This window comes from Pan paniscus, chromosome 3, assembly GCF_029289425.2.
Source record: "Pan paniscus chromosome 3, NHGRI_mPanPan1-v2.0_pri, whole genome shotgun sequence".
NCBI lineage: Eukaryota > Metazoa > Chordata > Mammalia > Primates > Hominidae > Pan > Pan paniscus.
The window spans coordinates 61271373-61295983 of record NC_073252.2 but is presented as its reverse complement, the minus strand read 5'-3'; the positions used below and the strand labels follow the sequence as shown (position 1 = coordinate 61295983).

The 24611-nt window shown below is 36.7% G+C and overlaps 1 protein-coding gene across 3 annotated transcripts in view; it reads right to left on the bottom strand.

Annotated features, from left to right (window-relative positions):
• Positions 1-23843, bottom strand: part of UGT2B15 (UDP glucuronosyltransferase family 2 member B15) — a 28137-nt gene extending 4294 nt beyond the window's left edge. The window contains exons 1-6 of one of the 3 annotated variants that reach the window (XM_034958709.3): positions 23399-23843; positions 20422-21209; positions 18567-18715; positions 13501-13632; positions 5584-5671; positions 4530-4749 (exon numbers count right to left, since the gene is read on the bottom strand). In XM_034958709.3, the coding sequence (XP_034814600.1) occupies positions 4530-4749; positions 5584-5671; positions 13501-13632; positions 18567-18715; positions 20422-21145 (1313 nt within the window). In that variant the 5' untranslated portion in view covers positions 21146-21209; positions 23399-23843. Of the gene's footprint in view, positions 1-4529; positions 4750-5583; positions 5672-13500; positions 13633-18566; positions 18716-20421; positions 21210-23398 lie in introns of those variants that run through there. The other 2 variants (XM_063603796.1, XM_055111474.2) reach the window with 2 other exon arrangements.
• Positions 23844-24611: the final 768 nt, after the last annotated feature.

Sequence of the window (24611 nt, the reverse complement as noted above, 5' to 3'; positions counted from 1 at the left end):
TTTTTGTTTTTTTTTTTGAGTTGGAGTCTCGCTCTGTCACCAGGCTGGAGTGCAGTGGCACTATCTTGGCTCACTGCAACCTCCATCTCCCGGGTTCAAGTGATTCTCTTGCCTCAACCTCCTGAGTAGCTGGGACTATAGGTGCACACCACCATGCCCAGATAATTTTTGTATTTTTAGTAGAGACAGGGTTTCACTATGTTGGCCAGGAGTATGGTCTCGATCTCTTGACCTCGTGATCTGCCCTCCTCGGCCTCCCAAAGTGCTGGGATTACAGGCGTGAGCCACTGCACCTGGTCAGTTCAAATTTTTTTAAAAAGTTTTATTTTTACTTTAAGTTCCAGGATACATGTGCAGAATGTGTAGGTTTGTTACATAGGTATATGCGTGCCATGGTGGTTTGCAGCACCGATCAACCTGTCATCTAGATTTTAAGCCCTTCATGTATTAGCTATTTGCCCTGATACTCTCACTCCCCTTCCATCCCCCAAGTCACCCCGGTGTGTGTTGTTCCCCTCCCTGAGTCCATGTATTCTCATTGTTCAACTCCCTCTTATAAGTGAGAACATGTGGTGTTTGGTTTTCTGTTCCTGTGTTAGTTTGCTGAGGATAATGGCTTTGCATTTCATCCATGTCCCTGCAACAGACATGATCTCATTCCTTTTTATGGCGCATAGTATTCCATAGTGTACATGTATCATATTTTCTTTATCCAGTCTATCACTGATGAGCATTTGGGTTGGTTCCATATCTTTGATATTGTAGATAGTGCTGCAATAGACATACATGTGCTTGTGTCTTTATAGTAGAATGATTTATATGCCTTTGGGTATATACGAAGTAATGAGATTGCTAGGTCAAATGGTGTTTCTGGTTCTAGATCTTGGAGGAATCACCACACTGTTTTCCATGATGGTTGAACTAACTTACATTCCCGTCAAAAATGTAAAAGCTTTCCTATTTCTCCCCAGCTTCACCAGCATCTGTTGTTTTTTGACTTTTTAATCATCGCCATTCTGACTGGCATGAGATTGTATCTCATTGTGGTTTTGATTTGCATTTCTCTAATGATCAGTGATATTGAGCTCTTTTCATAAGTGTGTTGGCTGCATAAATGTCTTTTTTTGAGAAGTGTCTGTTTATATCTTTTGCCCACTTTTTGATGGTGGTGTTTTTTTTTTTTTTTTTTTTGTAAATTTGCTTAAGTTTCTTGTAGATTCCGGATATTAGACCTTTGTCAGAGGGATAGATTGCAAAAATGTTCCCTCATTCTGTAGGTTGCCTGTTCCCTCTGATGATAGTTTATTTTGCTGTGCAGAAGCTCTTTAGTTTAATTTGATCCCATTTGTCAATTTTGGCTTTTGTTGCAATTGCTTTTGGTGTTTGTGTCATGAAATTTTTGCCCATGCCTATGTCCTGAATGATATTGCCTAGGTTTTCTCCTAGGGTTTTTATGGTTTTGGGTTTTATATTTAAGTCTTTAATCCATCTTGAGTTAATTTTTGTATAAGGTGTAAGGCAGGGGACTAGTTTCCGTTTTCTGCGTATGGCTAGCCGATTTCTCCAGCACCATTTATTTAATAGGGAATCCTTTCCCCATTGCTTGTTTTTGTCAGGTTTGTCAAAGATCAGATGGTTGTAGATGTGTGGTGTTATTTCTGAGGCCTCTGTTCTGTTCCACTGGTCTATATGTCTGTCTTTGTTCCAGTACTATGCTGGTTTGGTTACTGTAAGGTGTAAGGAAGGGATCCAGTTGCAGTTTTCTCCATATGGCTAGCCAGTTTTCCCAAAACATTTCTTAAATAAGGAATCCTTTCCCCAGTTGCTTGTTTTTGTCAGGTTTTTTTAACGATCAGATGGTTGTAGATGTGTAGTGTTATTTCTGAGGCCTATGTTCTGTTCCATTGGTCTATATATCTGTTTGGTACCAGTACCATTCTGTTTTGGTTATGTAGCCTTGTACTATAGTTTGAAGTCAGGTAGCATGATGCCTCCAGCTTTGTTCTTTTTGCTTAGGATTGCCTTGGCTATATGGGCTCTTTTTTGGTTCCATATGAAATTTAAAGTAGTTTTTTTCTAATTCTGTGAGGAATGTCAATGGTAGTTTGATGGGAATAGCTTTGAATATATAAATTACTTTGGGCAGCATGGCCATTTTTACAATATTGATTCTTTTTTATCCATGAGGATGGAATGTTTTTCCATTTGTTTGTGTCCTGTCTTAATTCCTTCAGCAGTGGTTTCTAGTTCTCCTTGAAGAGGTCCTTCACATCCCTTGTTAGGCATATTCCTAGGTATTTTATTCTCTTTGTTGCAATTGTGAATGGGAATTTATTCATGATTTGGCTCTCTGCTTGGGTATTGTCACTGTATAGTAATGCTTGTGATTTTTGCATATTGATTTTTGTATCCAGAGGCTTTGCTGAAGTTGCTTATCAGCTTAAGGAATTTTGGAGCTACGACAAAGGGGTTTTCTAACTATAGAATTATGTCATCTGCAAACAGAGACAATTTAACTTCTTCTCTTCCTATTTGAATACCCTTTATTTCTTTCTCTAGTTCACATTTAAATCCAGCATCTTATTCTATATATATATATATTTTAATTTTCTAACCTGTTTTATGTTTCTTTACTTTCTTACTTTTTTTGAAGTATCTTAAATCATTTCTTGTCTTACTAATTTTTTGGTAAAGTGTTTTTAATGTATTCCCTTAGCTGGTACCACCTTACCTCATAATAATATTGGTAGGAGTAATAGACTCTGAATTGATGGTAGCTGGTCTAGGCACAGCATTTTTCATAGTATGTCCTTTGGATTATGGAAAAGTTAAGTATTACATATATATTTTATCAACATTGAAATCTTTGTATTTCAAAAGGCATCTTCCAAAAAGTAAAAAAAAAAAATCTATCTGTCCATAGTGGAAGAAAATATTTGAAAATCACATATTTGATAAGGGATTGTATCTATAATATATAAATAATTCTTATGAATCCATAATAAGATAAATAGAAAAAGACAAAATATTCACAAGATTAAAATAGAAATTTATCTAGGGAAGATGTGTGAATGACCAGTAAGCACGTGAAAAGAGGGTTAACATCTTCAGCCATAAGGAAATGCAAATGAAAACCATAATGAGAGACCACTTTACACACACTAGAAAGGCTGTAATAGAAAGACAGGTGATAACAAGTGTTGGGAAGAGTGTGAAGAAATTAGAGCCCTCCTATCCAGCTGGTGGTAATGAAAAATGATGCAAATACTTTGAAAAACAGTTTAGCCATTCTTCATAAACAACAATTTCCCATATGCCTCAGCAAGTCCACTCCTAGCATCTCCTCAAAAGAAGTAAAAACATATTTTTACACAGAAAATATGTATAACAATGTTCATAAGTGCCAAAATTGGAAAGACCTAAAATGTCCATACCCTGATAAATGGGTAATTTTGGTATAAACATATCAAAGAATATTATATAGAAATAAAAATGAATGAGTTCTGATACATCCAACAACATAAATAAAACTAAAAATAATTATGCTAAGTGAAAGAAGTCATTTATGAAACACCATAAATTGTATGATTTCATTTATATAAAATATGTGAAGAGAATAATCTATTGAGAAACAAAGTAAGATTGTATTTTTCTAGGACTAGAGGTTTATTGGGAGTGACTTCATACATTATGAGTTTAATTTGAATTCATTAAAATGTTCTTTAGGGCTGTGGCTTTGTAACTATATAAACATACTAAATATATTTAGATTTTAAATTTTAGTGAATGTTATGCTATGCAAATTATAATTCATTATCACATTTCTTAAAATAATGATAATAAAAATAAATTTTTGAGAAAGAATAGATTCATACTTTCAGAAATTTTAGGTATTGAATTGAAATATTTTATCATATTTCTCTAGTTATTTCTTTTCATTGTGTATTCTATCATTAAAAATATTTAAAATAATTATCTACATATCTTTTTTTTTTTTTTTTTTTTGAGACGGAGTCTTGCTCTGTCTCCCAGGTTGGAGTGCAGTGGCGCGATCTCGGCTCACTGCAAGCTCCGCCTCCCGGGTTCACGCCATTCTCCTGCCTCAGCCTCCCAAGTAGCTGGGACTACAGGCGCCCGCCAACACGCCCGGCTAATTTTTTGTATTTTTAGTAGAAACGGGGTTTCACCATGTTAGCCAAGATGGTCTCGATCTCCTGACCTTGTGATCCACCCGTCTCGGCCTCCCAAAGTGCTGGGATTACAGGCGTGAGCCACCGCGCCCGGCCATCTACATATCTTTAATTTTTTTGATTTTATAATTCATTGCAGTCATTGGTGACCCATTAAATCTGCGGGGTTGAAATGTAACTTTGAAATAAACTGTCTAGTGGAAAGTAAGAACAGATTTTACATTGGTTAAATCACTTCAATCCCTTCAAAATTAGTCTCTTAAAATGGGTTAAAATTCATATTCACTGTTGAGAAAATAATTTATAAATACCACCTGGTCACAAAATTGTAATACTCACATAGGGTCATTAATGACTGACTTCAATGCATTGAGCAAATCTCTACTTGACATGGTCCTGATGTCCACACTGAGGGCTGCTCCCTTGGCTTTCATGTGAGCAATGTTATCATGTTGATCTGCAAACAAGGGAATGCCCACCATAGGGATCCCATGGTAGATAGCCTCATAGATGCCATTGGTTCCACCATGAGTTATAAAAGCTTTGGTTTTGGGATGACCTAAAAGTGGATGAATTTTAACAAAATTATTAATTATAAGGTACGGGAATTGAATAAGAAATGCACAATATAAGGAACTTAAAGCAAAACTGTTCCCTAGGTAACATTATACCCACAAAACTGCATTGAAATTGTTTTCAAATTTCAGAGGAATTGCCAGGTGAACAAAATGAAAAAGCATATTCTTAATTAAAAAATTAAAATGTGCAAAAAAAAGAATAAGATTGGGTATACAAGAACGTGGTCTCTTAAGTATTATAAATAATGAAGTCACATTTACATATTTAAAAAATATTTACTTAAAATATTTAAAATATTTAATTTTTTTTTAAAGGCAGCAGGGAGTAGGGTGGAGGTGGGGCTGAGGAAGGACCGGTTACGCATCATCATGAAATGTGTTATCATTTTATCATGATAAAGATTGGTTATTTATTCCCATAAAAAGTAGAGTCACTGGTAATAGAAGAGTGTCCGCTATTTTTCAGTGCCTGTTGAAATAACCCTGCAGTAGGGGAAAGAACAGAGGTAAAGTTGCATAAATAGGAGACAGACAGAAAATCCAGGATGTTATTTAAAACCTGTGAGAGGAAATTACACCTGAACAAAGAGATTTTTATTCTGACCATAAAGAATGTGACTGTATGTAATAAAATGCCAACTACTATAGTGCATTCTTTTTATACTAAGACTGGAAAATAAATATAAAGTAGTTAAATTTGATTTGTTTTTTAGTTTTCCAATAATAAATGCTAAATATGTCTGTTTTATATTGAACTATTATCACTCCAATTTGCTGTTACTAATATATTCACTGTTTGTTCTCCAGAGTCTTACCAAGAAGGTCATTCTGGGGTAACCACTTGTACAGTCGAGTATTGGAACCTAAAGTATTTGGCTTCTTGCTATCAAATCTCCATAGAACCTGTTAGGGCAAGGAAAATATCTTGTTCAATGAATAGAACTCTAAAAACATAGCATGTTAGAATTCTGAAGAGATTAATAATCAGTTAATCCATATAAAAGATGAAGAAATAAGAAGTGATGTCAAGTAATGAGAACTACTAAAAGTTTGAGGTAAGTTGAATACCCACATTTAATGTCTTTACTTTTATAATCAATTTGGTATATAAAGAAATAATTACATTTCTAACATAATAGCTAGACACATGAGATTGTGAAAGGAAAATAAATCTTGGCAACCCAAACTCTATGCTAAAGGGAAAAGTTAAGCTGCTCAGGGCAAACCTACCTCCCATTCTATTCAAAGTCAGCCCTTGACTCACTGAGATAAATGCATATCAAATTGCCTCATTTGGAGAGGCTAATCAGAAACAAAGGAATTCAGCCATTTGTCTCTTATCTACCTATGACCTGGAAGCCACTTCCATGCTTCAAGTTGCTCTGCCTTTGTTTCTAGCTGTCCCCCATTTCTGGACCGAACAAATGTTCATCTTATATATGTTGATTGATGTCTCATGTATCCCTAAAATGTATAACACCAAACTGTCCCCCCACCACCTTGGACACATGTCATCAGGACCTCCTGAGGCTGTGTCATGGGTGCACATTTTCAACCTTGGTAAAATAAACTTTCTAAATTATCTGAGAACTGTCTCAGATATTCAGGGTTCATATTTTGGTAATCATGAAGAGATTCTGAGTGGAGGTTCCCTGACCTTTGATAAATGTCCTATCAGTGCTTGGTACCAGCATGAGCTAAATTTATGGCTCAAACAAAGAAGACAATTGGCTGAGGTCTGGGAGCAACCCTCCAAAGAATCCCTGATACCCCAAAATTCAGACAAGATCTGAAGTTTATTTTGCTGTACAACTCCTTTTTGTTTTTTCTGGAGTTTTACTTGCTTCCTACAAGAAAGGCAAGATTTCCTGTTTTCACGACAATGGAAGGCAGGTAACTCTGTGGAGTTTGAGCTCGCTCCCAGGAGGGAGGATGAATTTGAGGTTTCTTTCCTGATTCTAGGATGGCAGAGGGCAGTTTTGGCCTGAAACCCATCCTTAGGTAAACAGCTGATTGCGGTTTTGTCTTAGTTAATGTTTAACAACTAGCTGGACTTAATTTCTCCTCACCATTACAGTGCTTAGTGATCACATTTTTGGGATTTTTTTTTTTTGTACATTCCAGTATTTCTCCCATCAGATTTGATGAACTTTACCTGACTTGATCAAATCTGAGTGAGAATTCCAAATTGTGGGTAACAAAGCCTGTCTAATTTGGCTAAAATTCTTTGCAGAGGCAAAAGAGAAAACAAAACAAAACAAAACCAAACAAAACCTAAAAACCATGCTCTTGGTTTCCGTGTTTGCTTCCTGTCTTTAAAAAAACCAAATGTTCTTTTGTTTACTTTTCCTCCACCCTATACCTCCTTTTGCCTTTTGCCATTTGCAGTATGAAAAATCTAGAGAAGCCTTCTAATGACTTGAACTCTTTTAAAGAATTCAGAACAAAGGCACCACTCACCCCTTTGGGGGTGTTCTGTTTTCTTTGTGGAGTTCCAAGAGTTGTGGGCAGATTTTTTTCTCAGTCCAAAGCTCTGTTTTCCTATGTTGAATGACCTGATCTCTTTGGCTTTGAGATTACCACAGATTACCTCGTACTGTGAGAGGATTTTACCTTGGCATGTGTAATGGCAGACGAGTTACAAAGTAGGGGGTGGCTGAGTACAGTTTACTGGAAGTAGTATTGACTGTTGTTATTTTTTTCCTCCTAGGAAGTTGTTGTTTAAGAATCCTAATTCTAGTTTGGAGATATGTTGTAAAGGGTCTCCTCTATTGTTTTTATTCCGCAAATTAATCTCATTTGGCTTGTCTGTGTGGATTTGTGTGAGAAACTGAACTGTGGTTTACATAGGAAAATGAGAGACTGAGTTTTCTCAGCTCCAAAGTGAAAGGGCATCTGCTCCTCCCAGGCAAAAGGCACCCCTAAGCAACTGGGGGCCTTGTGGGAGTGTCTTGGGGTTGACCCCCTGTGACATGGAGTGGCCCTGCAGGGAAATCCCCAATAAAAATTAACTTTTAAAAAAAGGCTAGTCCAGGAAACACATATGAGGGCAGATCACCCAGCATTTTGAGCCCTCTCAGAGGTCATACACCTCTGAAGAGAGAAACTGAGATACGTAAGAGGGTGGAAACAACTCAGTGGTGACACACTGTGGAGTACTGCCCACAAGCAGCACACATTGATTCACCACACATAAACCCTAGGCCACAGCTCAGTTCCTCCTTTTAGGAAAAAAAGTGGGAAACAAATAATCTAAGAATGAGGAGAAAACAAGAGGAATGACCCCCTGATATCACTTGGTAGGTTTTATGACACCTCTACTTGGCAGAGTTTATGTAAAATGAAGGTAATATGGTCTTTGTGCACATATACATTAAGAGCCCTAAGGTTGTCCTTCAAACTATAGAGTTCCTAAGTTCTCTCTTTTTTAAAAAAATTCTTTTCTTCTTGCTTTAAATTTGCTTTTATTTTTCTATTAAGATAAAAACCACACTATGGATTCAACAGGTTTTTGTCTGTAAGCTGGTCAATTTTTTTTATCTCATGGCTAAAGTTCTGAAGTAAAAGCCATAGAATCTTTTGTGTGTGTGTACATGTGTTTGTGTATATTTAAAAGGCCATTATAATTTCTATAATTTTATGTTTAATAGGCAATTGAATCCATTTTATTTTCCTTCCAGCACACCAAATTTTTTCTCTCTGTACATTATGATGTAAATTTTGCTATTTAATTTTCACTTGGTTTCTTTTAATATGCAAATGTAAGACTATTTAGCTTACAACTGCCTATGGTGATCAAGTATTCATACAGATTACCTATTGAAACAGGTTATCAAGAATTTGGAAGTCTAATATGGCAAAAAGTAGTTTTCATAAATCTATAAGATGTACTTCTATTGGCATGCTTAATATGTGTATGTATTTATGTGTTTTGTACACAATGTTTTACTACTGAAAATATATAAAAGAGCTCTAATTAATTGGCTTAAGAAAATAAAAGTGCTTGAATTAAATACTTTGCCAGAAAAAAAGACTAGTCAAATGCTTTTTCAAGTTTATGTAACTTCAATAAAATCTTTTATAAATAAGATAACTTTACAATTATTGCTAAAGTATGATAATATTAGAAATGCATTAAGACTTGCCAGCATACATTTTTGTTTGCATTTATTAATCAAGCAATTTCATACTTATTCTTGCCAAATACTTTAAGGTGTCAAAATTTGACATAGGGGTTACAAAACTGTAAACCAAGCCCAAAACAGAATGATCTTTGCTTGTGTAATTTTTTAATAAATAAGACATTGATATTGGTTTAATGAAAATAGCCACATCTTGAATTAAGTAAGATTATCATAACTTCTAACCCTGTGGCATTAAGCAATCTAGTCCACAGGCAGTAAGGTTTGTTTTGGGAAAAAACTGTTACCATTTTTATTTCAAAGCTAAACTATAAAGGGTGTGAAATAGCAACACTATCCTTCAACTCATTTTCAACTCATATAAGTTTTTTTCCTCAAGTTCTGTTTGTTGTGGCATAATGCTAACAGTGTTTTCTAAAAGCTATTCAGCTCCTCAAGGTCCAGGGACTATCACAGAAGAGGTGGGTGTGTGAGATTTTAAGAACTGATACTGAGAGATAAGTTAGTTTATTTATAAATTAATCATTAATGTCAAAGACACACTAATGCAAGACCAACATATGGGCCCCTGTGTCAGATTAACAAGGTTTTCTGGAAGCATAAACTGACTTCTTAATAAAGATTATAAAGGTTATGAAAGGCTGAGGAAAGTTACATCTTATGGTCAAGATTAGAATTTTATAGATTGTTCATAAAATTTTGAAAAACAAAGTTATTTGGCTTCATGCTATTTTATTAGGGCTTATTGTTTGGCAAATTGAGTCTCCTCTCTTAAAGAATGAAGATTTTTGCCTTTTTTTGAAATCCTTGAGTTACAACGTTAGTCAAATGAATGATTTATCTTACCTGTGATATTAAGTGTTTTAAACCTTTGATATTTGAGAAATTTTCCAAACAAATTATAAATTATGTTTTTTTCTGACCTAAGTAATCCTTTAATTTATTAGTTTCCCTAAAGTCCAAAAATGACATAATTTGGCTTATTTTGTATAAAAAATATACAGGAAACATTGTCAAATATGAAATGGTGTTTGGTCTTTTTGAGCTGTATTTATATAAGTATGTTATTGTTATGTGTTCCAAAATTATGGGAAACTCCTATAATTCTGATATGACTTAGTGTGTACGTTATCAGTAACAATTATATTTGTTAAGTTATTGTGTGCCACAGAGGTAACAAATTTCCTTGTCCATTGTGTCTTTGACTGAGGCTGCCCTAAAACTTTTTGTCATCCACAGACAATTGTTGTCTTACTTTGGTCCTCTTTAGAAGGTGATTTTATACTCAGCCGTAAAATTCTAACAGGTGCTCTTGAAAAAAAGTTTTTGATAATTTTGGAGATTGTGACATTAGAATGGAAGAAAAACTTTCAGGACTCATGGAGAACTAAAATGTTCATGAATATCAAGCAGAACAGGAATTAACGACATGGACTGAAATAACAGAAAACTAAAGTAATCTTTTAGACTTTGCTTAAAACATTGCTGATCCTTTGTTTTGTTTTTTTTTTTAGAGTGAAGGAATCTTTTTTTTTTTGAGCTATTAACAGCTTTTAACAATTTAGTGTACTCCTATGAAAAAAATTTAGAACATATTTGTTTCCCTCTACCTGATTTTTTAGAATTTGGAAACTATTTGTGAGTATTTTTTTACTTTTGTCAATACAGTTATTTGCATAAGTGCAATAAGAATCTATTTTCATTTTTAACAAAACACAGTTGGAGAAACTGGTTATTTTATCAAGGCTTCCACTGGAATGGTGGGCTTTCCTTTAGGGAATCAAACTTAACTTATGGAGCCAATAAAACCCCTTGGGAAAACTGGCCTCATACCTTCATCTATCTATAAGGTCCCTGTACAGGGTTCCTGAACTGTGTTAAGCAAAGAATGTAACTTTCTGACAGGCCCAGGAACCCCAAGTTTATTTTGGAACCCCAAGAGGAGAGGAATTCACCCAACTCGTAGGTATTTGATGGTACAAATCTATGGCTTGCCTCAGCTTCAAAAAAGTCCTATCTGAGATTCTTTCTATAAGACAAAGTTCCATCAAAGCCACTTTAAAAGCCTATGTAAATAAAAAATTATTCTTCCTCCTCTGTATACAAATAATCAGGCCAAGTATAATAAAGCAAATCAGTTGTACCATGATTTGTCTTTAGTAAAATTGGGAAACTGAAGAGAGAAAACTTATGTTTCAAAAATAACAGTATACCTGTTGTTAGACTCTAGTCTTGCCTAATGTTTTTCAATTTTTATTACTGTCTACAGTTTGGACTGAATTCTAATTTTTCATGGCTACACGTCTTCAAAATAGTGTCTTCAGGTTTTTTTTCCTCCCTTTCCACCATTTTTCCTAATTTGGAGTCACTGTAAACTAAGTCATGCTTTCATAAAGACCTACAAATTAAGCTAGACAACTTAAACTTCAGAAGAAAATAACAGCAACCAATTTACATACATAATCCACTTTCTTACCTGCCTACTGATTTATGGACTTCAGAGTAACGGGCCTATATTAATTTTAAAGGATTTTTCTTTTGTTTGGTTTTGTTTTTCTCCCTTTCTCCCTTTATTTTGTCTTCATAGGACATGAGACTTCACAACCTACTAAAAATGAACTTTCCTAATAACTCAGGACCTGCTTAGGAATAAACCTTCCTTGCCATTAGAGATCAGATGAAAACCTGAGACCAGAGACTCATTTTCTTCTAAAATGCTTTCTCCAAAAGATTTTTTTAAATGTAAAAGGAAAATAAGCCTTGGGGCCCCAAAGTCACTAAGCAAATCACTGCCTCCCATTCTATTCAAAGTCACCCCTCTGCTCACTGGGATAAATGCATATCTGATTGCCTCCTTGGAGAGGCTAATCAGAAAGTCAAAGGAATGCCTCCTCCTTGCTTCAAGTTGGCAAAAATAAACTTTCTAAATGTACTGAGACCTGTATCAGATATTTGGGGTTCACAAGATTATCAATGAAATATTCAAATATTTAAGAATTGTTAGGCAGTCTTAATTCTAGTAATAAAAAAGTAGCAAATTAGTAATAACCTATATATTTATTTTATATACTTTATACTAGCTGTAACCTTCCAAATTTAATATAAATTTATTAATTTTTGAGTGATATGAGAAGAGTTTACTTATATCCACTTGTCTACTAGTCATAAGTTATTTTATGAATTTGACATCATTGATTACAAAAGACTAAATATTTAAACTGCACATATGGTGAGAAATAATGCTACATATGTAGTATGTGTAATTTCTTTTCATTTGCTAACTATCAAGTGCTACTTTCAGGAAAAATTTCAAGTGGCAGTGTTTGACACAAATTCAGACTATTATCAGTATTGCTACTTTTGTAAATGCTAACAATGTAGGATAGAGGAGCCCATTGACAATTCATGATTAACAATACAGATGCTGAAAATGTAGAAAATTGTATTTTGCTGCATTTTGCTTAACTGATCTTTCACACTTAGATGATGCACTACCTAGCATTGACAGCCTTGATATATGGTCAGCTATAGCCAGTCATTACCATGTCTAGTACCAAACTAAGGTACTGATTTTAGAATTCCCAAGCAATCTTTATAAAATGGAGTAGAATTTACAAGTGTTGACCTTGTATTTGATATGGGAGTGTTAAAGTAACTCTGTGTTTTCAGCAAAAACTTGCATAGATCATTCAGAGAGGGCTATGTCAGATAAGAAACTAAAACGTAAATTGAAAATACACAAAGATTGTATAGATTAGAAAATAAGTTCCTACCATGTTTATTTATATTTTCTGCTCCTTCCTCAATCTGGAGAAGGCACTAATCTGATTCTTAGAGCATAGTCTTTGTTGGGCCACATTTAATAATGCACATAGTCTACCCTAAAAGCAGGATTCTATCTCCATCCTTTCCATTACATTTTTCTGCTTAAGACATTAGTGGCACCCAAGTCAGCAGAGCAGACAAGTTTTTTTTTTTTTTTTTTTCTCTAAATCTACTTGGCTAGGTGGGTACCTCCAGAGCAGTGGCTAGTCAGACTAGGACATTCTTTCTCTGAATGGCACCCTGAACAGAACACTAAATAGACCTATTCCAATGCATGGGAAGTAAAAACAGCCAGATTGCTTGGTAAGACGAAGCTGCATGATGCATTTCAAAGTTTTTTCAATACTTGCTTATTGTTATTGTGATAGTACAGTAACTTATTAAAATTTAACTGCTTTTTGATAATATCTACAGTGTATACAGTACCTTCTAAAATCCTGTAAACCAAAAGGAGCAAATGACAGGGCAGAATTTAGTGATTTCTATGTACATGCTACGATACCATGATAATACCAAACTTCACTAGCACCTCTTAAATATATTTCCTTCTGATCACAATATTAATGCCAACGTTATTATCAACCAAAACTCCTCTCTTTATGATTTTAAGATCTTCCATATATGTTTTTGTTTTGAACAGATGTCTGAGATAATTAGAACTATCATAGCAGTTAAATTTTCAGGCAGAACATTTCTGTAATGGACTCTTGAAGAGTTTAACAGATTCATTGAGTAGCCATCCACAGTTAAGGCACTTTATCTAACCTTTTGTGGGATCTGGGAAAGGGCTGATGCAATCATGTTGGCACTTTCTTCTGACATGTTACTGATCATCGACCCCAGAGAAAACACCACAATACCATTTTCTCCAGAGCTCTGCACAAACTCTTCCATTTCCTGTGAAGAAAGAATTTATTCTATCAGAAAAGAGCAACAGCACAGAAAACACTATTGACAGGATTGTTACAAACATCTAAGATGAGAAAGTCAGAAGCTATTGGAGTAATTTTTTTAAACTGACCTAATCATTCAGTTTCTTTGAAAGGAGATGTGTAATATAATATATGTGGGATCTTTCATGCAAATTTGTGTAAATATGTGTGCATATGCATGTATGTATGTGTGTGTAAGGAATAAATGAAACAAAGCTATGACACTGCAGTAGGAGGAGATAATGCTAGAAAATGTTACACCCAGACACTTTATTTATAATATTATAATTACTAACATAGGTTATTGGAAGGTAGCTTTACTTGGCTTCAATTCTAATTTTTTTTGTGGTTCTACTAAATCGCTTGTGTTTATTTGGGGTAGTTTTATTTTATTTTATTTTTTTCTGTTCAGTTCTTTTAGTTAGGAGTCATTGGAGCCATTACATGACTATGAGCAATGAGGAAAAGTTAGTTACAATTGGAATGATTTTATATCTACATTTATTTAGCTTCTAGCTCTCTAACCCTTTATATTTCACTTAAAGTTAGGGTTTCCTAGTCTTACCCCACTACTCCTCACTGCCCCCGACACCCCCACCCCCCCAAAACACCTTAAAAGCTGAAGTGTAAGAATCACTGACATTCAGCAGTCTGGTATTGTGGTTTGGAATTTCTGGGAAATAGTTCTGAGAATTCCATTTATAATACAGTATTATGTACTATATAGTTACATAATTAAGTGATCTTATTTCTCAGGTCATTGTTTAGGTATGACTATGACACCTTTTGTCCTGAAATCACACTGTGAATTTGATGTGCTATTTATAACTTACCGTGAGGGACCCCCATCATCACTTTGCTGTGTCTCACAGGGGGCACTTGAACCACAGTGGGAGAGGTCACCAGGACTTTCTCCAGTGGAGATCTGCTCACCCTCTAGAGTAGCTCCCTCACACTATATGAAGCTCCTGGTGAATATGTGTTTGCTTTGAAATGAATGAGAATTATTCTGACTTGTGTTTCCTGATGTGTCCCTGTTTTTAAACTTAAATCCATTCTCTAATGCCACATTGCTCAATGTATTCTCACACCAAAAAAAAAAAAAAAAAAAAAAAGAGAGAGAGAGAGAGAAAGAGGAAAAGAAATGTAGACCCATAAGTTTCCTGGATATCATATCAAAATTGTATACTCATGTTTTTGTTGCTGTTGTCCCTTTTGTTCTAAATTCTCTTTTTCTCAGTAAAATAATGACCAACCCCTTCTATCATAACAAATATACTTTCTGGTCTTAATCATTGGGGGAAATTTCTTTATAAAACTGTTTACAAATAAAAAAAGAAATTCTAAAATATGTCAATTCAGACCATATATTGGTAAGTATTTTTCAAAAATATAATTTAACTTTATGACATCTTTTTTTTTTTTTGAGATGGAGTCTTTCTCTGTCACCCAGGCTGGAGTGCAATGATGCAATCTTGGCTCATTGCAACCTCTGCCTCCCAGGTTCAAGCAATTCTCCTGCCTCAGCCTCCTGAGTAGCTGGGATTACAGGCACCTGCCACCACGCCTGGCTAATTTTTCTGTTTTTAGTAGAGACAGGTTTCACCATCTTGGCCAGACTGGTCTTGACCTCCTGACCTTGTGATCCACCCGCCTCAGCCTCCCGATGTGCTGGGATTACAGGCATGAGCCACTGTGCCTGGCCTGACATCAGTTTTAATTGGAGATTCAGTGTATGGCTATTAGAGATAATTCATGAGGCATCCAGGAACTCAGTGTAATTGCAGTTGCCTGTAGCCACATTTAATGTAACTTGAGTTCAATGTTTTGTCTCATTCACTGCCAATAGTCTGCTTCACCCACCCAGTAATGAAGTAATAAAACATCTATTTATAGACAGATCAGCACTGATCTCATTCTGTGATGTCTTTATGAAAGTAATGGTAATAGAAGATCAATGTAAGTAGTTTTATAAAAGTATGAAAATTTAGAAAAAGAAAATCATTTACCCATATCTCTATCTCAATTTAAAATGTGTACCATTTCATTATGGGTTTAATTCTATTTATATAACTCAATGTACATATGTGATGTTTATTTAGAAAATTTTATTCTCATTGTATATGCCTTTTTATTCTACAAAAAAACTGTGATCTTGTTCTACTCATCATTCTGTTCCTTAGTTTCCAACTACACCTGTACTACGGCTGACAGTGTAATTAAACATTGTTTTGAAAAAAGGATTGTAATGGCTTGGTATGCACATTATGTAAGTTTTTAACCATTTCTTAATGTAAGATATTTGAATTATTTCCAGAGTTTTTTTAATGAATATTTGCTACCGATATTGAATCTTACCATCATGATTTATTCTCTGTACAGTTTCATGTGAGTATATTATAAAGGCAATGCCTATATGCATTTTTCAAACACTTGATACTTTTTGGCAAGAGTCTTATTCTTTTGAAATATACAAACATTATCTGAGAATCTAATACATAATGGAAAAGCAAGCAAATTTGTCGCAACAATTATTTTGTGTACAAAAGAATTAGAGAACAGTTTCACAATTATTTACTTGGATTCAAGTCTACCTTCTGCAAGTTAACAACAACGGAGGCTCACACTTGTAATCCCAGCACTTTGGGAGGCTGAGGCATGTGGATCACCTGAGGTCAGGAGTTCAAGACCAGCCTGGCCAACATGGTGAAACTCTGTCTCTACTAAAAACACAAAGATTAGTCAGGTGTGTTGGCAGGTGCCTGTAATCCCAGCTACTCCGGAGGCAGAGGCAGGAGAATCAGATCGCTTGAACCTGGGGGGCGGAGGTTTCAGTGAGCCGAGATCATGCTAGTATCAGTAATAATCACTATTGTACTACTAGTCATTTATCCCTTGTCCTCCTTATTCTGCTACTCTCTTCCCCCTGCTACTGGCACTATCACTTTCTTTTAATGTGAGTGAGGAATTTTTTTTTGAGAATAAGAGTACACAGAATTACCTTTTAAGCTAGAATATTAATGAAGAGCCTCCACCTTTACAATACAACTTTAGCTTTCCAGCTTGTTCAACTGACTGCCCAAACTTAAACATTTACATTTAAACAAGTACACAGAGTATCTGTTCTCTAGGACTTTGCTAGAGAATATAATCTTGATGTGTTGGAAAATCAATCACTATTAAATGAAGACTGATATCGTAAATGGCTGGCACATGTTAGCTAATTTAAAGTATTAGAAATAATGACTAAAATAATCATAATATCAACAATATTTTTGGATCACTGGCTATGTGTCAGAGACAACTTAAGTGTTTTATCTGTGGTAACTACTTTTTTTCCACACAGCACAGTATGAAGTTGTGATTATTATTGTAAAAGTAGTCATGATTGCTTAAACTCATGTAAAAGTTCCTAAATGATCTTTACAATTTACAAACTTGCCTTTTTGCAATATTATACATTGGGAATATTGGGATTTTTTAAAAGGAAATGTGATCATATCTCTTCATTTCTTAACTCTTTTCACTCTTTTCAGTAGCTCTCCATTGTCCCTAATGGGTATATCAAATTTCATATATATATATATATATATATATATATTTTTTTTTTTTTTTTTTTTTTTTTTTGAGACAGATTCTCACTCTGTTGCCCAGGCTGGAGTGCAATAGCGTGATCTCGGCTCTCTGCAACCTCCGCCTCCTGGGTTCAAGTGATTCTCCTGCTTCAGCTTCCCAAGTAGCTGCTATTACAGTCACCTGCCAACATGCCTGGCTAACTTTTGTATTTTTAGTAGAGATGGAGTTTCACCATGCTGGCCACTCTGGTCTCCAACTCCTGACCTCAGGTGATCCACCTGCCTTGGCCTCCCAAAGTGCTGGGATTACAGGTGTAAGCCACCACGCCCGGCCCATCATTGACTTTTACTCAACCTTTTCCTGTAAATTAAATTTGGAGTTCCTGGGAACTGCCCTTATTGCTTTTCTACTTTTCTGCCTTAATGCAAGCCTTTACTTTTTTTTTTGTTTATTTGTTTGTTTTTGAGACAGAGTCTCGCTCTGTCGCACAGGCTAGAGTTCAGTGGTGTGGTCTCAGCTCACTGCAGCCTCTGCTCCCAGACTCAAGCAAGCCTCCTGCCTCAGCCTCTTAAGTAGCTACGACTATGAGACTACAGGCACACACCAGCATGCCTGGCTATTATTTTATTTTTTATTTTTGTTAGAGATGAGGTTTTACCACGTTGCCCAGGCTGGTCTCAAACTCCTGAGCCCAAGCAATCATGCCTTCTCTGCCTCCCAAAGTGCAGGGATTATAGGTGTGAGCCACCTTGCCTGGCCTCTGGTTTTCTTTTTGTGTCTTTCTCACACCCTCATCATTTCACCTATCTCTGCACATTATTGAGTACTCACTTTAATTGTCAATGAGTTTGGGATCTCTTCTGCGTATTTCTTTATCATTGTGGTCTTTCCTTATAACACTTTTTAGACTTTTCTTTTTCACTTGTTTTTATTCTATCTTTCAAAGTACAATGTAAGGCATGAGGGAGCAGAAACTGTGCTACCTTTATTCTCTGAAAATCCAGCACTTACCTGTGGTTTGTATTAATCACTCTACAAATATTTTTTGAAGAAATGAATCATACTATCTTTTGGGTTGCACAATGAAGGCCTTACTTTAACCAACCCTGTTTTCAAAATCTCCCTAGTAAACCTCTTTGGTCTTTAATGACAATAACATTCACATACTTGTGATACTATAGAAATATATGATTTTCTAATGGCAAGTCCTTTTTTTTGACCTCCCATATTCCCCTTACTCTGAGTTAAACACTCTGAAAGAAACATATCCAGCCATTCCTTCTGAAAATGTCAAGCAAACAAGTGAAACAATAATACATTTACCTTAGGCAGGGGTTTGGCTGGTTTACAGTGAAGTCCTCCAACAAAATCAACATTTGGTAAGAATGGGCGAGGAAATTCAAAATCCCAATAGGTTCGAATGAGCCACATTTCAGCTTTCCCCATTGTCTCAAATAATGTAGTGGGTCTTCCTGATGGAAAAAAACAAAACAAAACAAAAGGTAGCTAACATGAGAATTGTTATTTGAATATGCAGGTATTTTCCTGAAAGGACTTGGAATAACATACCCAAACATATATAAAATGTCTGTGCATTGATAAAATATACATAAATACATTTATATATAGTCATAATTTAAATTTTATTTATTGCATATGTTGCTCATATGTATATATAAGGAAGGCAATGTATTCAGAGATCTGTAAGAAGAAATCACATTTTTAATGTAACATCAGTATATTCACAATCATAAATAATTTTTAAAATAAGTCACCAATATGGTTTGACTGTCCCTACCCAAATCTCCTCTCATCTTGAATTATAATCCCCATAATCCCCATGTGTCGAGGGAGGGACCCAGTGGCAGGTGATTGGATCATGGTGTGGATTCCTCCATGCTGTTCTCATGATATTGAGTGAGTTCTCATGAGATCTGATAGTTTTATAAGTGTCTGGTATTTCCCCTGCTCGCACTTCTCTCTCCTGCCACTAAGTGAGAAGATCCAAGCTTGCTTCCCCTTAGCCTTTCACCATGATTCTAAGTTTCTTGAGGCATCCCAGTCATGTGGAACTGAGTCTATTAAACTTCTTTTCTTTATAAATTACCCAGTCTCAGGTATTTCTTTATAGCAGTGTGAGAATGGACTAATGTAGCCACTATGAACTTAAATACGCATTTGTCTTCCCTCTGAAGCTGCAATAGTAACAAATATACCTTTAAACAACTCTTTCAGTTCCACAATTAATTCATCTTACCTTACCCATGAAAACAGCTTTCCAGGAAGTACTCTAGTGTCTACAGTTTATTAAGCTAGTCCCTTGATCCTTGGTTCTCAAAGTAAACCATGAGTTTTTTGAGCTCAACACTGAAATCTTTACACCTCCTACTGTCTTGGTTCATCTTAGGATCTTAATATAATTAGATTTTAAAAATAAATATATTTACAAATAAGAATTAAAACATTTTCAGAATTTATTGACATAGCAATACGTGCTCTCCCTTAATTTGGCTCCTATTTTCTTTGATGGAGAGATGCAGTTTAATAAAATATAGATTAAAACTTAGATGTTCACTTTCAACAAGATTTCAGTTTTTGAAAGAAATAATTGTCAACCTGTTACTGAAGGAATGTATAAACATTAGAAATCTCAAGTTTTAGGCTTCTGTTTCTGGAGTAGAGCCACTATATTTCTCAACTGTGAAGGAATCCTTCTTACATGAAAAACAAAATTTAATTTCTAAATGAGGAAATTGAGGAACTCAAAGAGAAACAAATTCCTCAATCCTGCATTGATAATTTTTCTAGAAATATGTGTAAATACTAAATTTATGTGTCTGCCTTCATGAAGATGTTTCTTGAGGTATGTATTGACTTTTTTTAAAGATGAAAAAATGTATAGCAAAATGATATGTGATGGTTTAAAGAAATCATTAGTGCTTTACAATGAAGGTTTATGACTCTCTGGGTGTCCTGTAGTAGTGATGGCCCCAGGGTTCTAACTGATTCTATAAGGTCAACATTCTATAATATTTTTGAGACTGACAGATCATCTTACATTTGCAATTCATAATTTCCCTTAAAAACACTATCTTCTGACATTATATTTATATAAGCTCACCTTCAAAGGCACAGAAAAGTTAGAACTTAATAAGCACCAATTAGACACATGACTTACCTAGAACTTCACTATAAAACTGGTCCCACCTCTTCAGATCATAAATTTGAAACCAAAAGTCAAAATAAAGCATATGTATCATATTTTTTATCCTCTCCGTGAAAATCATTTGATCACTTAATTCTGACATAACAACAGGTACATAGGAAGGAGGGAACAGAAATCCTCCACCATTCTTCTCAAATGTGTAGCCAACAGAGAATCGAAGACTGTACAGAAAGGGTATGTTAAATAGTTCAGCCAGTAGCTCACCACAGGGATTAAGGGCATCTGCCAGAACGACATCAAACTTTGACTCTTGTAGTTTCGTCATAAGTTTCTTATTCAAAACTGCATCTTTACAGAGCTTGTTACTGTAGTCATAATATTCCCAACACAATTCTTGTAATTGTGAAAAATATGACCAAAATGTATTTTTTGAAACACCATATATCCATCTATCAAGAATTTTCAGAAGAGAATCTTCCAAATCATTTTTAGTTAAAGATGTAGGATAAACTTCTAATTTAATAGCAGATGATTTACTGGCATTGACAAGAGTAGAAGCCGAAGATGTCAACACAGTCACCTCATGACCCCTCTGAACAAGCTCTTCCAGGATTGTCTTCATATTTATCCAATGGCTGTATTCTGTGGGCCACACTAGCACCTTTCCACAGCTTCCAGAGCTAAAATAACAACTGAGCTGTATCAGCAGAAAGACTGACGTCCATTTCAGAGACATCCTGGTCTTATGCAATGCTTCTTTTCCAGTTGTTGTTTCTTTCTGTCATTTCTCATACTTATATCTGAGGAAAAATCAATAAAGTTAAAATATAACTGCTAAAATTTGAAGTAAATACATAATACTAACAGTCTGAATAGGTGCATGCCAAGGAGACCAACAAAAGATTGATGACCTCATGTTTATTTTAGTGTGTTTGATGTTCTTTTATGTTTACAATTACTCTAGTCAAGCAATAATTTTTATGACCTAGAATATGTAAGTAACCTGTCTTATGTAATTATTTTATAATACTGTTAAGAACAGTGGCAAGTGAGAGGCTCCTGCCTGTTCAGTGCCCTTGACATAGAGAGAAGAAGTAATTATACAACTCAAACAGCATTTTTTAATATCGTGGTGCAAGTAATGTCTTCTAAAACTTTGTTGACACATAATTCATATACCATATGACTCACCAATTAGTGTGTACAGTTCAATGTTTCCTAGTATATTCACAGAATTTTACATCCACTACAATAATCAGTATTATCTCCAAAAGATTCTATACAATAGCCTCTAACCCCCCACTTTGAAATTTTGCATCCATCCTGCCCTAGGCAACCACTAATCTAATTTCTATCTCTATAGATTAGCATTTTCTGGACCCTTTAAAAAATAAATGAGGGTTTTCCAGTGATCATGGCAGATGGGATGCAGGACTAGATTTCAGCTCCAGACAGAGCAGCATGCAGAGGCTTGCATTGTGAATTTTAGCTGCAGATCAACTGCAAGAACAGACCAGCAATTCTGAGACGACCCACACACCCTCTGCAGGAAGCGTACTGCTCCTGCAGGACCTGGGAGACATCCCAAACACTGTGAGTGCCCCAACAATGGAAGTGGGAAAGGGTGATCCCCCTCTCCAGAATACACATCCCCACTGGAGAAGCTGAAGTTCTGTTTGCAAGAGAAGTTCCTGACTTTATGTGAAGCTGAGTCAAATTAGAGAACAAAGCCAAGCAAAATATAGGGGTAGAGGAAGTAGCAGAAAGGCACTGGGAGCTCTCTGGATACCCAAGCGGCTCATTCCTGCCTGGCATCACAGGGATCTATCAGGAGGGTGGCCAGTGATGCAGGGGGTTCAAAGATTCTCCTCAGGGCCTGAAAGCTTGAAGGGATGAGTAACTCCTCCCTTCTCAGGCCCAGTCCCAAGATGCAAGGCCACTTGCATCAGCAGCGTGTGTCAGCAAGATAGTAGAAGCAGGAAGAGAGCCGGCCAGAAGACACTTACCTTGGCTGGAAGAGATGTACCCCTGAAGATCAAGAAATAGGCCATCCAGGTACTACATAGCAGTCACAACAGACTGGGACACTTACTGTTTACAGAGGACTACAAAACCCCTGTCCCATCCTCACTTGGGGCTGATGCCATTTTAGGCCTCAGCCCACCTGCAACCAGGCGTTCATTAAAACAGCAGGTTGCTCCACACCGCCTCCTGTTGTCTGTTGGCGCGCTGTTGGGGTTCAAACTGATTCAAGAACCTTACATCTGGTGCCAAATCCTAGGAGGGGCTCAGGTCTGTGTCGCTTGTGGACCTACCCCTCCACCCCAGAGAGCAGGCCACAGCAACTAGACAGAGGAAGCTCCTCAGCCTCCAGTCGCCTCTCTGTGCATGCGCATCAGCCACTGATCTCGCCTACTGGTAAGTTTCCCTTCGAGCCCGCTTAACAGGGCAAAATCTACATGGCCTCTCTTGGTTTCTCCAGTCCAAAAATCCAACACTGATCCAAGAAGGCGCCAGAGTGCGCCAGGCACTCGGTGATCATCTGGTCTTAGGGGGATGCCTCTAAGCCATTTCATCCCGTTCCAGGAACCAAAAAGGCAGCGGAGACGATAACTCCTTTTATCGTCTCCCTCCAGCTGTCCAGGATGGTCTCCTTTTTCCCTGTTCTCTCGAGCTACCCTTCATTATGGGAAACTCCCGGTCCTCAATTCCAAAAAACAGCCCTCCAGCCTGCCTCATTAAAAATCTGCAAACCTTAGGCCTCAGGCAAGATATCTGCCAAAGTGCCTTGTCTTTTTTATACAATAAAGCCTGGTCGCAGTATGAATTAGATAACGGGTCCAAATGGCTCACAAATGGAACACTCAGCTTTACAGTTTTAACTGACTTAAGCAATTATTGCAGATGACTGGGAAAATGGGGAGAAATTCCTTGTGTCCAGGCCTTTTTGCACTCAGATCACAGGCCAACCTCTGCAATTCTTGCTTACCTGTTACAAATCCTTCTTCATTCTCGCCGCCCTCATTGCCTTTATCCTCCCGATCCTACCTCTTTTTCCTCATTGGATCGAGCAGACTGCTGTCCACCCCTCCCAGACCCTACCCCTCCATCTCAACCAACTTCATTAACTCCCCAAGCTTCCTCATTGTCTTCTCAGCCACCATCTTCCCAGCCAGCATCACCTCCAAAAGTACCCACTTCTTTTCCTATACCGTCCTCTCCTCAGGAAAACTCTAGCATTGCCTGTACTCATTCTCCTTCCTTACAGCCCTCTCATGGAGCCTGTAAACCCATCCCGCCACCTTACACCCGTATCTATCCTCCAATGCCTATCAACTCAAACCCCCTTCCCTCTTCAAACCCTCAGCAGGAACCCCTTCTGGCTTCTTCCTTCTCTCCTGCCCATACTAGCTCCGGCACCATCTTTGGCCCATGCCCCACCCGTACTTTAGCGCCAGTGCTAGAATGCCCCCTTCGGGAAGTAGCAGGAACTGAACGTATTGTTAGAGTTCATGTTCCCTTCTCCCTCACTGATCTCTCTCAAACTAAGAAAAGACTCAGTTCATTTCCAGAAGACCCTACGTCTTATATTAGGGAGATTCAGTACCTTACTCAGTCTTATGAACTAACCTGGCATGACCGCTACTTATCTTCTCTTCCACTCTCACCCCAGAAGACCAGGACCATACTTGGACCCTAGCTCAGTTGCATGCTAATACAATTCATCATCAAGCTTCTGCCCAGCCTACTGGCACAGAGGCAGTTCCCAACCAGGACCCCCAATGGGATTATCAAGACAGGGCCTCTGGACACAGCCATCAAGACCGCATGATTATGTGTCTCCTTGCAGGACTCAAAAAGGGTGCCCATAAAGTGGTAAACTATGAAAAACTTTCAGAAATCACCGAAGGTCCTGACAAAAACCCAGCCCTTTTTCTCTCTTGTTTAACTGAAGCCATGAGAAAATTACCAAACTGGACCCAGCCAGCCCAGAAGGAACCACTATTTCAAACCTTCAGTTCCTCACCCAATCTACCATGATATTTGGCGCAAGCTTCAGAAGGTTGATGACGGCCCTCAAACCCCACAGTGGGACCTTCTTAATTTAGCCTTCAAAGTCTTTAACAGTTGTGATGAGGAAAGTAAAAGAAAAAAACAGAGTTTCAAATGCTTGCCTTTACCCTGCAGGCCCACGGGGCCGC